Below are 19,473 nucleotides of genomic sequence, written 5' to 3'. Positions count from 1 at the left end.
GACAAATTCTTAGAAAAGTACAAGCTTCCAAGACTGAACCAGGAAGAAATAGAAAATATGAACAGAACAATCACAAGCACTGAAACTGAAACTGATTAAAAATCTTCCACCCAAAAAAAAAATCTTCCACCAAACAAAAGCCCAGGACCAGATGGCTTCACAGGTGAATTCTATCAAATATTTAGAGAAGAGCTAACACCTATCCTTCTCAAACTCTTCCAAAATACAGCAGAAAAAGGAACACTCCCAAACTCATTCTACGAGGTCACAAACACCCTGATACCAAAACCAAAGATGTCACCAAAAAACCTACAGGCCAATGTTACTGATGAACATAGATGCAAAAATCCTCAACAAAATACTAGCAAACAGAATCCAACAGCACATTAAAAGGTTCATACACCATGATCAAGTGGGGTTTATCCCAGCAATGCAAGGATTCTTCAATATATGCAAACCAATGTGATACACCATAGTAACAAATTAAAGGATAAAGACCATATGATCTTAACAGATGCAGAAAAAGCTTTCGACAAAATTCAACACTCATTTACGATAAAAACTCTCTAGAAAGTGGGCATAGAGGGAACCTACCTCAACATAATAAAGGCCATATGTGACAAACCCACAGCCAACATCATTCTCAATGGTGAAAAACTGAAACCATTTCCTCTAAGATCAGGAACAAGACAAGGGAGCTGGGGCTTCCCTGGTGGCGCAGTGGTTCAGAGTCTGCCTGCCAATGCAGGGGACATGGGTTCGAGCTCTGGTTTGGGAAGATCCCACATGCCGCGGAGCAACTAGGCCCATGAGCCACAACTACTGAGCCTGCACGTCTGGAGCCTGTGCTCCGCAACAATAGAGGCCATGATAGTGAGAGGCCCGTGCACTGCGATGAAGAGTGGCCCCCCGCTTGCCGCAACTAGAGAAAGCCCTTGCACAGAAACGAAGACCCAACACAGTCAAAGATAAAAAAAGAACAAAAAACATTGAAATAAATCACATTTCACTTAAAAAAAAAAAAAAGACAAGGGAGCCCACTCTCACCTCTATTATTCAACATAGTTTTGGAAGTTTTAGGCACGGCAATCAGAGAAGAAAAAGAAATAAAAGGAATCCAAATCGGAAGAGAAGTAGTAAAACTGTTACTGCTTGCAGATGACATGATACTATACACAGAGAATCCTAAAGATGCTACCAGAAAACCACTAGAACTAATCAATGAATTTGGTAAAGTAGCAGGATACAAAATTAATGCACAGAAATCTCTTGCATTCCTATACACTAATGATGAAAAATCTGGAAGAGAAATTAAGGAAACACTCCCATTTACCACTGCAACAAAAAGAATAAAATACCTAGGAATAAACCTACCTAAGGAGGTGAAAGACTTGTACTCAGAAAACTATAGGACACTGATGAAAGAAATCAAGGACGATACAAACAGATGGAGAGATATACCACGTTCTTGGGAGTGGAAGAATCAACATCATGAAAATGACTATATTACCCAAAGCAATCTACAGATTCAATGCAATCCCTATCAACCTACCAATGGCATTTTTCACAGAAGTAGAACAAAAAATTTTACAATTTGTATGGAAACACAGAAGACCCTGAATAGCCAAGGCAATCCTGAGAAAGAAAAACGGAGCTGGAGGAATCAGGCTCCCTGACTTCAGACTATACCACAAAGCTACAGTAATCAAGGCAGTATGGTACTGGCACAAAAACAGAAATACAGATCAATGGAACAGGATAGAAAGCCCAGAGATAAACCCACTCACATATGGTCACTTTATCTTCGACAAAAAAGGCAAGAACATATACAATGGTGAAAAGACAGCCTCTTCAATAAATGGTGCTGGGAAAACTGGACAGCTACAGGTAAAACAATGAAATTAGAACACTTCCTAACACCATACACAAAAATAAACTCAAAATGGATTAAAGACCTAAATGTAAGGCCAGACACTATAAAACTCTTAGAGGAAAACATAGGCAGAACACTCTATGACATAAATCACGGCAAGATCCTTTTTGACCCACCTCTTAGAGAAATGGAAATAAAACCAAAAATGGGATCTAATGAAACTTAAAAGCTTTTGCACAGCAAAGGAAACCATCAACAAGATGAAAAGGCAACACCTGGAATGCGAGAAAATATTTGCAAACGAAGCAAGTGACAAAGGATTAATCTCCAAAATATACAAGCAGCTCATGCAGCTCAATATCAAAAAAACCCCAAAAAACCCAATCCAAAAATGGACAGAAGACCTAAACAGACACTTCTCCAAAGAAGATATACAGATTGCCAACAAACACATGAAAGGATGCTCAACATCACTAATCACTAGAGAAGAGCAAATCAAAACCACAATGAGGTATCGCCTCATACTGGTCAGAATGGCCATCATCAAAAAATCTACAAACAATAAATGCTGGAGAGGGTGTGGGGAAAAGGGAACCCTCTTGCACTATTGGTGGGAATGTAATTGATACAGCCACTATGGAGAGCAGTATGTAGGTTCCTTAAAAAACTAAAAATAGAACTACCATATGACCCAGCAATCCCATGATTAGATGGGAATTTTCTGTACATCTCAATTCATAAATTAACAAGGAATTTGGAGTATCTGAGCCACTAAGTTTTCAGTGCTTTTTAGATGTTTTTATTAAACTTTTTTTTGATTAGTAAGAGTTTTAGTTTTGCACATAGATTTCCAAAAGGAAACTTGAGATGCCTTAAAATAAAACATACTTCTCTGTTTTATGGCTCTCTCACCCTCAACAGAGGACTTAGATAGACAAAATTAGGAATCCTTTAGCTGTACAACTGTTATTTGGGGGTTTTACTTTTGTCTTTGCAGGTATTTCACCTGACTAAATATACCAAATTCAATTAAAAAAAATTTCTAGACAAATTCTATCAGGAGTTTATAGAGGAAACATTTATGTGGGGTTCCCTGACCTACAATTTATAAAAGGAGAAAAAAAATCATACTTAAAAATATAATTTAAAATCAAGAGACAAGTCATCTTTAACAATCTTAAGTCTAACAACCTCTAAGGAGATGATGGCTTTTGTAAAGCAGTCCATTTTAAAAAGAAGAATAGTTACCTTAGCAGCTTGAGATTCTCTTAAGTAATATTTTAAAAGGTCAGAAAGTTTGAGGTCCTCATCAGCTGACACTCGGGCTTCTATTTTCTGAAAAAGGGAAAAACATTGGGTATTTAATCAGTACTTACATTCTATACTCAGTGTTTTCTTTATTATTGTAAAAATATTAGTTATAAATAACTACAGTATCAATTCCTATTTAAACTAAGTTTCCTTTCCTTCTCTTTTGTTAGTCTGTTAGTTTTTTTTTTTTTTGTAACTGGCAAAAAATGAACAGATTAGTGAATTTACGGAAGGATTCTATATTTGACTAAAGTTCTTGGCTGTAATGAGTTTCAGTATCATTTTTCAGGTTCACCTGTATTTTTCTCTCTATTCATTTCAATGACAATTGATATGTACACATGATTATAAAGTAATAGAGGCTGGCAACAGCAGTAGACTAGGTAATTCAAACCAATCCTTCTACTGTGGACAACCAGAAAACAATTTTAAAACATTAAGTCTGCCTAAAAAGATGAGAACTCGGGACTTCCCTGGTGGTCCAGTAGTTAAGAATCTGCCTTCCAATGCAGGGGACAAGGCTTCAATCCCTGGGCGGGGAACTAAGATCCCACATGCCACGGGGCAACTAAGCCCGCGTGCCACAACTACAGAGCCCACACACTCTGGAGCCCGTGCGCCACAACTAGAGAGAAGTCTGTGCATCACAACTAGAAAGAAGCCCACATGCCACAACTAGAGAGAAGCCTGTGCACCGCGACGAAGAGCCCACATGCCCTGGAGCCCGAAGCACCACAACGAGCAAGAAGCCCATGCGCTACAACTAGAGAGAAGCCGGCCTGCGCTACGAAGAGCCCACATACTGCAACAAAAGATCCTGTGTGCCGCAAACAAGACCCAACACAGCCAAAAATAAATCAAGTAAATAAATAAAAACAAGGATGATTTAAAAAAATAAAATAAAATAAAAAGATGAGAACTCTTCATTCAGTCTGGAGAGACAGAGAATAAAGAAGAATGTATTATGTCAACCAAATACAATGTGGGAACCTTGTTTGGATCCCGATTCAAACAAAGTCCACCGTAAAAAGCCATTTATGAGACAACTGGGAACATTTCTATACTAGGTATTGATGACAGTATGGAGAATCACTGATAATCATATTGGTACATTAAAAATTTTTTAAAAAATATTTATTTATTTGGCTGTGCCAGGTCTTAGTTGCATTATGCAGGATCTTTTTTGCCAAGTGCAGGATTTTTACTTGAGGCATGCAAACTCTTAGTTAAGGCATGTGGGATCTAGTTCCCAGACCAGGGATTGAACCCCAGCCCCTTGAATTGGGAGCGTGGAGTCTTACCCATTGGACCACCAGGGAAGTCCTGGTACGTTAAAATTGATTCTTATCTTTAAAAAAGAGAGAGAGAAATGTGCACAAAGGGCAAAAAACAATAAACATGGACTTCTGGGAATAAAAGAACTTTAAGTAATGTAGAAAATGTTAACATTAAGAAAATCTGGGTGACACATGTAGAGGAATTCTTTGTACTATTCTTGCAACTTTTCTGCGACTCTGAAATTGTTGTTAAAATAAAAAAACCCTACACATCCACCAGAACAGCTAAAATACCAAATATTACAACCTTGTGCAGCAGTGAGATGCTCACATTCATTCTGGTGGGAATGTAAGTTGTTACAATCACTTTGGGAAACAGTTTGGCAGTACCTACAAAAGCTTTTCACATGGATATCCTATGAACCATCACTTCCTCTCCTAGTTACATACATTCAACAGAAATGAATACTTATGTTCAGCTGAAGATAAATAAGAATGGTCTTAGCAGTACTCTTTGTAAAGAGCCCCAAACTAGCAACTATCCAAATGCCTACCAGTAGAAAAGATAATAAAATTAGGTATGTTTTTGCAATGGAAAACTATACAGCAATAAGAATGAAGGAGCTATACCGACATGCAACACCAATGAATCTTATGTATGTAATATTGAGTAAAAGAAACCAGACATAAGAATATATACTGCATAATCCATTTACATAAAATATGAAAATAAAATTAATTTTTGCTGTTAGAAGCTAGGACAGTGGTTAGCCTTGCAGCCAAGGTGGTGACTCAGAAGGCAGCTGAAGGGGAACAGGGAATCTGAGTTGCTGGTAATGTTCCATTTCTTGATCTGGGTGTTCATTACATGAGTGTGTTAAACTGTGACATTTCACTGAGCTGTACACTTCTGTTATGTGTTTTTTTCTACATGTATAATGCACTTTAATAAAAAGTTTTGGAAAAATCTTGAAGTTTCTTTATGGAGAAACAAACTTACAGAACTTCTTGACATGCTAGATGATGTTCAGTGCTTTTAAATAGGGCTTCTCTCCTTCCATTAAGAAGTAGGGTATGTGTCTTCTCCCCTTCAATCTGGGCTCTCAGACTGCTTGCCCAATACAGGAATGATGCTGTACCAGTTTCCAAGCCCAGGCCTAACGAAACTAGCAGCAGCTTCTACTTCCCATAATTTGGGATACTCGCTTTTGGAACCTCTTTACCATGCTGTGAAGAAGCCTAAGCAGCTCCATGGGAAGCAGCCACATGTAGGTGTCACAGCCAACAGCCCTATCAGAAGTTCCTGCTGATAGCAGTATCAACCCCCAGACATATGAGTGAAAGAGCCTTCAGATGATTCCAGGCCCTGGCCTTCATATCTTCCCTGTTGAGGCCCCAGACATCATGGAGCAGAGGCAAGCCATCCCTGCTGTGCCCTTTCTGAATTCCTGAACCAAAGAGTTCACTGGCATACTAAAATGGTTGCTGTTTAAAGCTACTGATTTTAGGATGGTTTGTTACACAGCAATAATAACCAGAACAACCTGCAAATGCTAAAGGAAATAAAGAATTTTGGGGCTATGGAAATGTGCCACCCAGATCTCCAAGAGAAATGCCTGCTGCAAGGAGCACAGTTGACTGATAGCCCCAACTGCAGTATCTCTGGATCTGGAACCATGTTCATACGAAAGTTATGTTCCATCCTCCCCACCCAGCCCATTCTTGCCTGATGTAGAACTCCTCTAATGGGCAGCTCTGGCTCAGGCACTCCCCTCTGATGTGGACAAAGCTTTCTTAGGACTGCGCTATAGTCTGAAACTCCTCCTACACAGTCCTCCTTCCTCTCCCTCTCCTTTTGCAGGTGTAGACCTGCACTATTATCGGAACGCTCCCCTCCTGTCTACTCCTGCTCGTTCCTCTTTGTTTTTCACAATAAATCTCTTGTACATTTAATCCCACCTTGACATCTGCTTCCAAAAGAATTGACACATAAGGCTGTTTGTGATAGATTCCTATACTTTTGATATAAATGAACACGCACACAAAAACAACTCTATCTTCCCAGAAAATGCTCACTGGTACAAATATCAAAGCAGAATAATGAGCTATATGGACCCCAGTATAACATTTACTTACATATTTAAGAACTTTTTCCTTTGTGATAGGAGTATCTCCTTTTCTTCAACTTGTCTCCACTACTCAACTGCCAAGGTCATGATGAAATCTGATTTCTACAACGGACTAGCCACCACGACTCTCAGCTAAGTACCATTACAAATCTAGTAAACATTTTCACTATCAACTGATAGATAGAATGATCATAAATTAACATGACCCCTGAAAACCAAGACTACATCAGTATTAAATTATTACTACTATGAATGAAAACTTTCTGCAGTTATATTTTTGTCTTATGTTGATACAACTCTTTTTTAAAGCAGTGTGTCATGGGGGATCAAAAGCAATAATCTTGGTAAAGTTATAGTGAATCTAAGATTTTCTTCTAGCTTACAAAGCCCCAGGAAAAAAATGATCTTTCATAAAAATAAACCCAGCCTCCTAATGAACACGTTTTCTGATCAAGAGTATGAACTTTTACACATATACCAAAAGACCATAACAAAAACTAAATTTCCTGAAAAACTCTCATTATTTCCAAATTTAAATCTGCCTCTTCAACCTTTTGAAGTATAACTCATCTTCCTCAATAAAGTTAAACACAGCCCAACAAGTTAAACACTACTGTTTGCAGAGATTTAGACTCCCAAAGGTTAATTATTAGTACTTACTCTTGTTTTATCAAAAAGTTCTGAAACTTTAAGAAAAAACCTGGAAGGGAAAAATATTTCATCATAAATAATTTTCTATTTCAAATGTTCAGAGAATATACCCCAAACCAGATTAATAATGAACATTCTTACCTCATTACAATATTTGTCTTGTTCACTGAAGACTTCATTTAGTTCAACAAAAATCTCTGTACGTCCACCCATGTAACAGATTCCTTTTGACATACGATTACAGAAAATCTTCCCATTTCAAGGTGGCGGTCTAAGCCATATGTTAAAAACTTAAAAAATCTGTCTCGATATCCTTTGGTAATATGCCACATAATATTAAATAAAACCATACCTTTAAATTATTACAGAAGTACAGGGCAATGACATCCAAAGAGTTATGTCTTAAATACTTTCAAATGGAGCTGCTTTGTTTTGGAAAACAACACAAATGAACAGTCAATCTCTACTTCATAGCTCACTTTCACTTTGTTTTTTGGCCGCACCAGGCAGCTTGCAGGATCTTCTGCAACCAGGGATTGAGCCCGGCCACTGCAGTGAGAGCCCAGGGTCCTCACCACTAGGCCATCAGTGAAGCCCCCACTTTCACTATTAATTAAAAAGCCCATCTCTCAAACGCTGACACCAACTAAAAAAATATCCCCATGACAAACTATTAAATGGTATCCTGTAAAATATGTAATTATCGATGACATTATATTTGGATTAGGGCAAATACTATTGAAAGCTAAAATGAATTTTATGAACTTCACATTACTAAAAAGAACTTGCTTTGAGAGGTTTATGAAAGATAACACACGGCAATGTTGACGTTTTTCCTTCTTATCAAATACTTAAGAACTAACTCTTTGGGAAGGTAGCATGTTAATTACTGTTTTGCTGAAAAACTGGATTTGCTGAAAAACTGGATCTGACATGTCTACTGAGACAGGATATACTACAGAAAAGTTCAAGGATGTGGTTTGGAGAAAGGCATGGACTATGAAAATAGTTTTTCCACTTAAAATTTTTAAAATGTGTTTGAATTATTTTCCAATAGAGAGCCGGGTTTAAACATTATAGGAGCAACTAAGATTATTTATGGTACATTGAAATCTGGCCTCCAACGAAATATATATATATGTATGTGTGTATGTGTGTGTATATATATGTATATGTGTATATATATATATATACGTGTGTGTGTATATATATTCTAATTCTAAAACAGCATTTCTTATTTATAATAAACATTATAAAAATCTAAGAACATTTAAACATAAATTCTGTCTCTTTCACACATACAAATTAGCAAATTTTCATCAAATGAAACACTGTAAATGTTAAAATTATATATACTAAGGTCGATTTTTATTTCTCAGATTTAAAAAAAAGTAGGGAAAGGGAAGAGAAAAATGACACTGACCTAAGTTTATAAAGAAGCTCCATATTATCAACGTGTTTTGACAAAAATATTCCAAAATGCCTGCTGGGTCAGAAGTATTGTGTGTGCCTGAGCTGCCAACAAAAATTTTCTTTTACTTATATTTAATGTTTTAAATCAGAATGCTTACTTGCATATATCTGTAGAATCCTGAGTTCCTAAAGCATATAATGAAGAACCAATTCTATTGTAATCATCTGCAGCACCTATGGAAAAAGTTTTAAGAATTTAATATATTTATTCATTGATTCAAAAATAGTTACTGAATGTCAAAAAAGTGTGTATGTAATATGAGATGCCCAAAGTCTAGTGAAAGAAATGACAAAAACTGTAATACAAAATGATGAATTTTATATTAGAAGTAGGTATAAACTACATCGCGAGCAGGGGAAACAGATGATTTCACCTGAGGAGGTCAGGGAAGGATTTACAGACACTATAGGAGTTGGAGCTCGCAGGATGAGCAAATCTTTACTAGGCAAAGAGGAGGAGAGTGCATTCTGGATAAAGGGAAGAGCATGGAAAAAGGCCAGGGAGACATAAAAGAGCAAAGTATATTCAGAGAGCCTTCTGGGACTATGGCACTGCAGGGTACAGAGGGGAGTGGAGAGGGTTGAAGATGGAAAAATCAATTTATTTTTCTTCCAAGCATCTTGAGGGAAGGAAAGGTTTTGTAAGCCATGATGAAGTTTGGACCTGATCTTGTGGGAATGGCTGTTATTAAACATTTTAAAATCCTAGTAGTGGTGCAATCAACCTGATAAGGATTTTAGATTAAAAAATTCTGCTGCCTTGAATAAAGACTAATAGTGGAGAGACACAGAAGGCACAGTGACCAACCAGGAAACTGCTGTGTCAGATGCTGAGGGTCAGGATCAAGGTAGTGGAAACACTAAGAGCAGAGAGGAACTAACAAAGCTGGAAGATATTTAGGAAATGTAACAGGTAGGATTTACAAACAGTAGACCTGAGGCAGGAGCTTGGGAAGCTAGATGAATGGTAGTACCACTACCCTTGGGTGCTAGGAAGCAAAGTACTCAACGTCAGCACAGTACTCCTCCTAGGGCTTGCCCCACAGGACAATGCCCTTGTTGAGAAAAGATTATAATTTCAGAAAAGGAATAGCATAGTGCAATGGTTAAGAGCATGGACCTGTAACCAAACTGTCCAATCCCAGTTTCCCAATTTACCAGCTGTATGACCTTGGGCATATCACTTAACCTGCCTGTGCCTCAGTTTCCTCATCTGGAAATAGGGATAATAATGGTACCCAATTCACATAATTATTTAGAGAACTAAATGAGTTAGTAAACATTACTATAAACTTGGCACATAGTGTATACAGCACTATACAAATGTTTGCTATCATTAATGAAATCCTAGACATGCCTACTTTGTATTCCCACGTATACTAGTAGTATTTTTACCAGGCTTTTATGTGTTTATCCCCTAACAAAACAGTAATGCTTACATTATACTTTCTTATTTTGCACAAAATTACATTCAACTGATATGGCTGAAATTTGGTGACTACTTACTTATTGTTACTCAAATCTTCTATCCTGATATCTTTTATGAAGAAACTTCAAGTACAAACTTCAGACTATGAACAGTAACTTATATATAAGACTCTTCACTACACCCTAACAGGTTAAGTTAAAAAAATAATACTACTACTCAAAAATCACTTAAAGGTTGGTTTATTGACAGGTAGGAATCAAAAATGGTTTCTGTGTTTAATATTGAATACATTAATAGTTTATGCTTAGGCTGACCCTGAAATTATTTTTTGGAGCAAGAAATTCCTGTATTCTAACTAACATTAGGCTTTGAGAACACTACCCTCTTTAGTTATTACAGCATTATGTGATCACGAAAAATATACAAACTGTCCTGATTTTATAAATCACAGTGACTTATAAAATTATTAAGTTGAAAAGCTTAGTTTTTCATAATCCAGGCTAAGTTCATTAATTATGAAAAAATAGTTTTTACTTTATAATTTTGTAAAATTTTATTACAGTTGACCCTTGAACAATGCAGGGGTTACGGGTGCCAACCCTCCCCGCAGTGAAAAATCCCTGTTTAACTTTATAGTTGCCCCTGTATCCACGGTTCTGCATCTGCAGATTCAACCAACCTCGGACTGTGTAGTACTTTTACAATACTACATATTTACTGAAGAAAAATCCGCATATAAATGGACTCACATAGCTCAAACCTGTGTTGTTCAAGGGTCCACTATATATGTAAGGTAATTAATTATATGTAACAGTCGTATTTTTTTTTTTTTTTTTTTTTGCGGTACGCAGGCCTCTCACTGTTGTGGCCTCTCCCGTTGCGGAGCACAGACTCCGGACGCGCAGGCTCAGCGGCCATGGCTCACGGGCCCAGTCACTCCACAGCATGTGGGATCTTCCCAGACTGGGGCACGAACCCATGTCCCCTGCATCGGCAGGTGGACTCTCAACCACTGCGCCACCAGGGAAGCCCAACAGTCGTATTTTTGTAAAACAGGATCACTATCATCTCCCCTAAAACACCATTCCACTTGGTCAAATAAACAGAATCAGTAAGAATCACTAATATTGTTTTCTTAACAGATGATTCCTATAGTTCTTTATACTTCCATGGCACTAATATACACCTCTATGATAGGATTAATTACAATATATTGTAATTTTTTGCTTTTAGTGTTTATCTCACCTGCAAAATTATTAATTCCTTAATGGCAAAGACTGTTATTTTCTTCATCTTGAAATCATCAATGTCTGACGTGATGGTTGGCACATAATAGATATGCCAATGTTTATGAATTAAATAACTTTTTAAGAAATTTAAAAAGTATATATAGTAGGCTTCCATTTTTAAATCATCAAATCTAAACTTAAAGGTATTCCTAATTATTACAATCAACACTAGTATGTACCATTTCGTATTTACAAAGTTTTTCTTTTTTTGGGGAAGGGGGTGTGCCTACAGGCTGGGGCCAGGGCCTAGTGGGGGTGGGTGGAGTGTGGGGTTTCCTAGGAAGGCACACAGGGTGCCGCTGGAGCCCTCACGGTGCACTGTGTGACTCTGGGTGTGTGCGGGGAGTAGGGAGTAGTGTGGGTCCTGATGGAGGGGCCAGGAGAGGATGGGTTGGGACAAAGTTTTTCTTAACAGAGGAGTGAAAGTATGAGATATTTTATCCTTAATGCCATTTTATAAACAAGTAAACCAACACAAGACTAATTATGTGAATTGCCCAAGGCTCTAAAGCAAATCAGTAATAAATTTAGGAAGGAATTCAAGTTTCCCACACTTTGACTATATAGTTCTTAACTACTGAACAGGCAACTAAGAACTACTACTTCATTAGAATGAATCTGCAAATCACAAAGATATAGGAAAATAAAATACAAAAAGAACTCTTAACTCTCTCAAAAGAATGACACAAGAATAGAAGTTACCAGGCCTGAGACTTCTTTACTTCCTCCTTTCTATTAAGAGTATGTAACAATACCCCAAAACGGAGGTTCGTACTTCTAGGTACCTACTGACCTGTCTGTATATCAGAGGCTCTGAACCTTTTTGGTTTTAGGACTCCTTTACACTCTTAGAAATTACTGAGGACCCTAAAGAGCCTTTGTTTATACGGGTTACATCTATCAATATGTACTGTATTTTTAAAAAAGTAAAACAAAAATTTTAAATATTTACTATTTTAAAATAACAGTATTAAAACCATTAACACATTTTGGTTTTCTTTTTTGGCCGTGGGGCATGTGGGATCTTAGTTCGCCGACCAGGGATAGAACCCATGCCCCCTGCATTGGAAGCACGGAGTCCTAACCACTGGACTGCTAGGGAAGTCCCATAAAGCATTATAAGTTAACATAACATTTTAAATGAAAATAACTATTTATATATTTTAAAATTAGTGAGCACAGTGACACTGTTAGAGTTTTGCAAATCTCTTTTGCGTCTGGATTAATAGAATAATAGTAATAGAATAGCTCCATTCTCTTATCTGCTCTGCATTCACTCTACTGTGATACGTTGTTTTTGTTCAAGTATTGGGAGAAAATCTAGCCTCAAACAGATGTGTCGTTGGAAAAGGAGGAGGCATTTTACTAATATTTTCAGAAAATTGTGGATACTCTACTCAACAAGCAGTTTAAGTTTAAGGGGTAGTTCCTGTGGGGAATCTAAAATCCTATCAATGAACTTTGTGTACTCTATTACATTAAATCTAATGATAAAAAAAAATCTAATGATATAAGTGATATTTATCCCAAGAATATAAGGTTGGTTTAATATCTGAAAATCAATCAACATCATTAACCATATTAATAGACTAAAAAAGAAAAACCATATGGTTATCTCAATTGTTGCAAAAAGAGCATTTGACAAAATCCAACATTCATTCCTGACTTAAAAGGCATCTAGGAAAAATCTACACCTATTATCATAATTAACGGCTTAAGACTGATGCCTTCCCCATAAGAAACAAGGCCAAGTTGCTTGCCTTCACCACTTCCATCAACACTGTACTGGAGGGTATAGCTATAGTATAATGGGGCAAGGTAAAGAAATAAACAGCGTTCAAATTGCAAAGGAAGAAGTGTAACTGTTTTTATTAGCAGATGATCGTCTATGTAGAAAATCCTAAGGAATCTACAAAATAGTTAATAAAGCTAAAAATTGAGTTGATCTAGTAAGGTTGCAAGCTATTAGCTCAACACTGAAAATACCATGTATCTCTATATATTGGCAAAAAACAACTGGAGACTGAAATGTAAAAAACACAACATTTACAATATCATCAAAAAATAATTAGGGATCTAACTAAAGATGTATAAGATCTGTACAAAGGAAACTATAAAACATTGCTGAGAGAAGACCTAATTAAATGGAGATATATACCATGTTCATGTATCAGAAGAACCAATAGTGTTAAGATGTCAATCCTCCCCAAATTAATCTACAGATTCTATACAATCCCAATCAAAATCCCAGCAGGCATTTTTGTAGAAAGTGACAAACTGATTCTAAGATCCATATGAAAATGTAAAGAAACCAGAAGGGCCAAAATGACTTTGATAAAGAAGAATAAAGTTGGAGGACTTATACAAGAAAAGATGTTCAATATCATCAATCATTGGGAAATGCAAATTAAAACCACACTGGCCTAGCAGAATGGATAAAATTTAAAAGACTGATTATCTTTATTGGCAAGGGTGTGAAGCAACTGGAACTCTCGTTCACAGCTGGTAGGAATGTAAAATGATACAATCATTTTGGAAAAAAGTTTGGCAGTTTAAAAAAAAAATTAATTATACACTTACACTTGACCCAGCCATTCTACTTCTAGGTATTACCCAAGAGAAATGAAAGCATATGTCCATACAAAGACTTACATACAGATGGTTTATGTCAGCTTTATTTCAAATGGCCAAAAGCCAGCAACAACCCAAATGTCCACCAACAGCTGAATGGATAAACAACTGTGGTATATCCATACAATGGAATACTACTCAGCAATAAAAAGAATGAACTATTGATACATACAACATGGATGAATCTCAAAATAATTTTGTTGAATTTCAAAGCCAGACCATAAAGAGTACATACTCTATGATTCCATTTATATACAACTCTAGAAAATGCAAGCTAATCTACAGACAGAAAGCAGATCAGCGGTGGCCTGGGGACAGGCGCAGGAGGGAGCGATTACAAAGGGCCACAAGGAAACTTTTGGTGGTGATGGATATGTTCATTATGTTGACTGTGGTGATGATATCATACGTATGTCAAAACTTATCCAACTGTACACTTTGAACATTGCAGCTTATTGATATCAATTATATCTCAATATAAAGCTGTTTAAAAAACCCATTTTAATCTATCTTGTACTTTAAATAGATCTTTTACATACATAATTTTGATCATTAAGAAAATACTAGTTCAATGAATCACACAGATCTTCCAAATGTTGACACACTTCAGTATATAATATCAAAAATATCACATTAATATTATCATCAATTTCCTCAGATTAAGTCTTTAATTATTGAAAAGCAAGCTCATGGTGACTGATACAAGTTTTCCAAAATTCTAATTATTGCTGGAAAGCCTGACCTTTATCATTGTCAACAAACACTGTCAGCTGTTTTCCATGAAGTGTCAGGCCCATTTAATTAATTTTTAATAAAATGTCTACCAAATACTCAAGTTTCAATAATCACAGTTTGTCAGTTGTTCTTTCAAGTAAAAATGGTATTTTATGAAAAAAAGCAGCTAGTTCAGTTGCAACTCATTCACTAAAATGCTTTTCTAGAGAGAACCATCATACATCCATATGCAAAGTGCTTTATGCATACCTCCCATTTCATCACTCAGAATATTAAAAAAAGTATACTCAAGGGAGGAGACTTTCCAGAAGTAATAAGTTTCACTGCTTCATCAAGGACATTCTTTTTTTTTAATTTAAATTTAATTTTTTTTTATACTGGAGTATAGTTGATTTACAATATTGTGTTAGTTGCAAGTATACAGCAAAGTGATTAGTTACACATATACATGTATCCATTCTTTTTCAGATTCTTTTCCCCTGTAGGTTATTACAGAATACTGAATATAATAGTTCCCCTGTGCTATACCATCAAGGACATTCTTAAACGAAATTTTAAATTGCAAATGCGCTGTGGGAAAGAATACAAAGACTATTAGTTTGGTGCCACTGCCGTGATTTGTGCTAAAGCATCAGCAGTTTATCCACCACAGCGTTTGCAACATCGGTGTAAATGTCAACATGGTGAAAAAGACAAAAAGCATCATAGTTTTATTACGAAAGTAGTTTTGACCTCACAGACTTGCTTAAAAGGGCCTTAGGATCAAAGCTTCAGAGACCACAGTTTGAGAACCACTGCCCTATTATCAAGACTTTTACAAACTGTAAATAACATGATAACTTTATAAATATTCCATTAAACAATGTAAACTTTAGCCACAGAGAAAAACCTTACTTTTGTGGGATCTTGTCATTCTATCAGATTTAGCAGATGCATCCTTAACTCGGTTATGATATTCTAAAAGGAATGTTCGTTCATGCTCAAAGAAATCATCTACATCCTATGGGATCAAAAGAAAATATGAGTTTTTTTCACTTACTTGCTTTAGTCTAACACATAAATCACTTTTTTATCCTTATAATCATAAAAGATCAGTAAAACAGCATAGCTATCCTCTAATAATCAGACATTATATTGATTTCATCAACAAGTTCAGACTTATAAACATGTGTTTCTATCTATCAAGTAAGAAATCTTCTACAGTTTTGCAGCTGAAGGCTTAGAGCTCCCCATTATGGTTGAGACTCACGTGTTGTACTCAAATGTGTTCCTACTTGTGCTCCGCCTCTACAATCCTATTCTCCAACAGATATACTTCTGCCAGTGGGAGTGATCATTTGCTTTTGAGAAAAAAGGGAAAAAAGCCTGGCAGACAAGTGAAAATCTGTTTCTCTTGGTCTGTTATGCATTCTATGGGCCGTCCCTGAATGCTGTTCCTGAATCCCTTAGTCATTAGGGCCCTCTCTGACTGCTTTAGGGAATCTGGCCAAACTAGCTATCTGGGAGCAATTTTCATATTAAACACTGTTCTCAATCTTTTCTGGAACAAAACTAGAAATACTTTAGAAGTGAAAACTATTAACAGTACTTTCCTTCCTTCTAAAACAGCAATTGTTTATTGAAAAAGCACCAGCTGAAATGATGTAATTTGAGACTGACATCAACAGTACACAGAAGCAGAAGTTAGTACTGATAAAATGTCATTTAAAATCTGCTAATTCATGTGTACCAGTTTTCTTAAATGTAAAAATGGAGCTAAACTAACTTGCAGAGCTGTAGTGAAGATTAATGAAATGTGGGCTACCAAACACCACACTGTAAATGTTCAAAAAATGTCAGCTATTACTTCAATAAAATTATCAAAATCATAATCAATATAGTGGTTTATACTTAATGTTAAGAAAACAATTCGGTGGGCTTCCCTGGTGGCTCAGTGGTTGAGAGTCCGCCTGCCGATGCAGGGGACACGGGTTCGTGCCCCGGTCCGGGAAGATCCCACATGCCGCGGAGCGGCTGAGCCTGTGAACCGTGGCCGCTGAGCCTGCGCGTCCGGAGCCTGTGCTCCGCAACGGGAGAGGCCACAACAGTGAGAGGCCCGTGTACCGCAAAAAAAACCCAAAAAAAACAAAACAAAGAAAAACAATTCAGGGACTTCCCCAGTGGTACAGTGGGTAAGACTTGGGGCCGGGGTTTGACCCCTGGTCAGGGATCTAGATCCTGCATGCATGCCGCAACTAAGAAGTCTGCATGCTGCAACTAAAGATCCCACATGCCACAATGAAGATCCTGTGTGCTGCAACTAAGACCCAGCACAGCCTAAATAAATAAATTAGAAAAAAAAAAAGAAAAAAGTTCAACATTAATTATAATTAATATCAAATGATCTGTCTCTGCAAAATTAAAGTATAAATCAAACAGTACTTTACACCCAAGTTTTACTATAGATGTATTTATAAAAACAGGCAATGATGACAAAGCATTATTTATCTCTTATTAGTATTTACTTAATAATGTAATATAAACATTTTTCTCTTATATTTTAATGGTTAGAGTTTTCAGAAAAATCCATTTTTGTACCATTTTCAGAAATCATTAAAAATTTAGGTGTTACCTTGGTAAATAATTAACTTTGTAAGTATATTCACACATATCATCTCATTCAATCTTTCTAACAATCCTGTGAGCTAGGTGGCATTACTGACCAAATTTTGAAAACGGGAAAACTGAGGTTCAGAGAAAGAAAGTGACTTTTTCCAAGGTCATGTTGCTACTATGAGACGAAACCAAAACCTCAACTGAGCTCTTCTAACTCCAAATCTGAATCCAGGTCTGCCCCTAACATTTGTAAGGCCAACTGGATAAGTGTACAAATGGAGGCAGACCCTCTGTGCCCCACCCTGTGACTCTGTAAGGCACCCAGAGGGACCTCACGTGCACGTGGCTGGGTGTTCATTCCACCCTGCACACTGACCTTCTGCCCTGTGCCTTCCCTCTACTCCTTGACCACCTGTGGAGGACAGCCACCAGCAGCCCAGTCTACCCACTGGCAGATGAACTCAAGGAAAAAGCCTGTGCAGGACCTGAAAGAAGGCTTGGGATTTGGGCAAGGAAATACGGGATTCTAGATACCTGGAGAATGGTCTGGTTTGGAGGAAAGGGGCATGGGCTCTGGGTGGGCAAATCCACTTGGACCTGCAGACCTACTACCCCTTAGAGAAGGGAGCTCTTGAGGAACCCAGGGTGAGGGGCCCAGTTTCCCAGGCCTAAGAAGTCTACTATCCAAACTTCTCTTTTACTCTAATATAATCGTCCGCACATCTGAAATCTCAATCTATCTCCCTCTTAGAAGAAGTAAATTCTCAAACCAACACCTCTGTTTATTAAATAGTCTTACCTTTACTCCAGAAACAATTACTCCATCTGCTGATTTAACCATGTTTTTAAAGAAATCTTCAAGTTTCTCCTTTTTATTTTTCCCTCGCACACTCAACTGAAAGAAAGGTTAATTTAAGTTAGCATTTCTTTTAAGATTACAAATGAGAAGTTAATGCCTCCTTTATTCTCTGATATCAAAATGGCAATCTCAAAAGGACCCCGTTTTTAAACTTAATAAAGTGGCAATTTCATCACGTATATCAGTGATTTTCAAATTTAGGGACATTAAAGAGGAATCTGGCCTCACTCCCAAAGATTCAGGTTCAGCTGATCTACAATAAGGCCTAGCTTTCCCAAATTTTATAAGTATATTTGATAATTTTGTTGTAAGTAACCCTCTCATCATACTTTGTCAAACACTACTATATCATACAAAGTCAACTAAATATTAACTCAGGAAGGAGTTCCTTTGAACATGCAAAATTTACTGGAGTACAATATACCATCATATGATTCTGTAAAAGCTCTGAAAATACATTTTGAAAATTCTTCACTCCAAACCCATCCAAATATTATCTCCTCACCTGTTTTGGGGTCAGCAACTCATGACACAAAGGACACAAAAGATGACTCTGCCTGGCATGAATGGTATATGTAAAGGCAAAGGTGAGAAGCAGCTAGCTCTTTGACTTTACTACTTGCTGCACCAGGGACCCCATGAAGGAACATCCCATCTAATTTCCTTATCTACTGCCATGCCTTCAATGCCCACCTTTACGTAAGTGACTCACAAATCTCTCTCACTACCCCTAAGCTCTTTCCTGAAACTTAGATCCTAATTCCAATTGCCTACATCATATCCTTACACAGAGATTCTGCTAACCCCACATTAGAAAAATCTTTTTTTTTTTTGCGGTATGTAGGCCTCTCACTGTTGTGGCCTCTCCCATTGCGGAGCACAGGCTCCGGACACGCAGGCTCAGCGGCCATGGCTCATGGGCCTAGCTGCTCCGCGGCATGTGGGATCTTCCCAGACCGGGGCACAAACCCGTGTCCCCTGCATCGGCAGGCGGACTCTCAACCACTGAGCCACCAGGGAAGCCCTAGAAAAATCTTAAAAGAGTACTCATTATAGTCTAATCTCCAAGTTTTCCCTCTTCCTGGTTCCCTATTCATGCACCGCCCCCCGCCCCATCTGAGTCTCTCAGATTCTCGTATGTTCCCTAAAGCCCAGTACCTTTCATTAAAAATCTTGAAGTAATCTACAATTTTTCTCTCACAGCTCAAATTCTACCAGCAA

At 37.3% G+C, this 19,473-nt stretch overlaps 1 protein-coding gene across 1 annotated transcript in view; it reads right to left on the bottom strand.

Annotated features, from left to right (window-relative positions):
* SNX6 (sorting nexin 6) overlaps nt 1–19,473 on the bottom strand; it is a 53,385-nt gene that overhangs the window by 11,777 nt on the left and 22,135 nt on the right. Inside the window, exons 7-11 of the mRNA XM_065900989.1 lie at nt 18,193–18,288; nt 15,693–15,798; nt 8,813–8,888; nt 7,251–7,290; nt 3,122–3,208 (exon numbers count right to left, since the gene is read on the bottom strand). Of these exons, the coding sequence (XP_065757061.1) occupies nt 3,122–3,208; nt 7,251–7,290; nt 8,813–8,888; nt 15,693–15,798; nt 18,193–18,288 (405 nt within the window). The remainder of the gene's footprint in view (nt 1–3,121; nt 3,209–7,250; nt 7,291–8,812; nt 8,889–15,692; nt 15,799–18,192; nt 18,289–19,473) is intronic.

The sequence above is a fragment of the Phocoena phocoena genome, chromosome 2 (genome assembly GCF_963924675.1).
Source record: "Phocoena phocoena chromosome 2, mPhoPho1.1, whole genome shotgun sequence".
In the NCBI taxonomy this organism is placed as follows: domain Eukaryota; kingdom Metazoa; phylum Chordata; class Mammalia; order Artiodactyla; family Phocoenidae; genus Phocoena; species Phocoena phocoena.
Note: the sequence above shows the minus strand (reverse complement) of the source record. Positions and strands in the feature narration are given on the sequence as shown.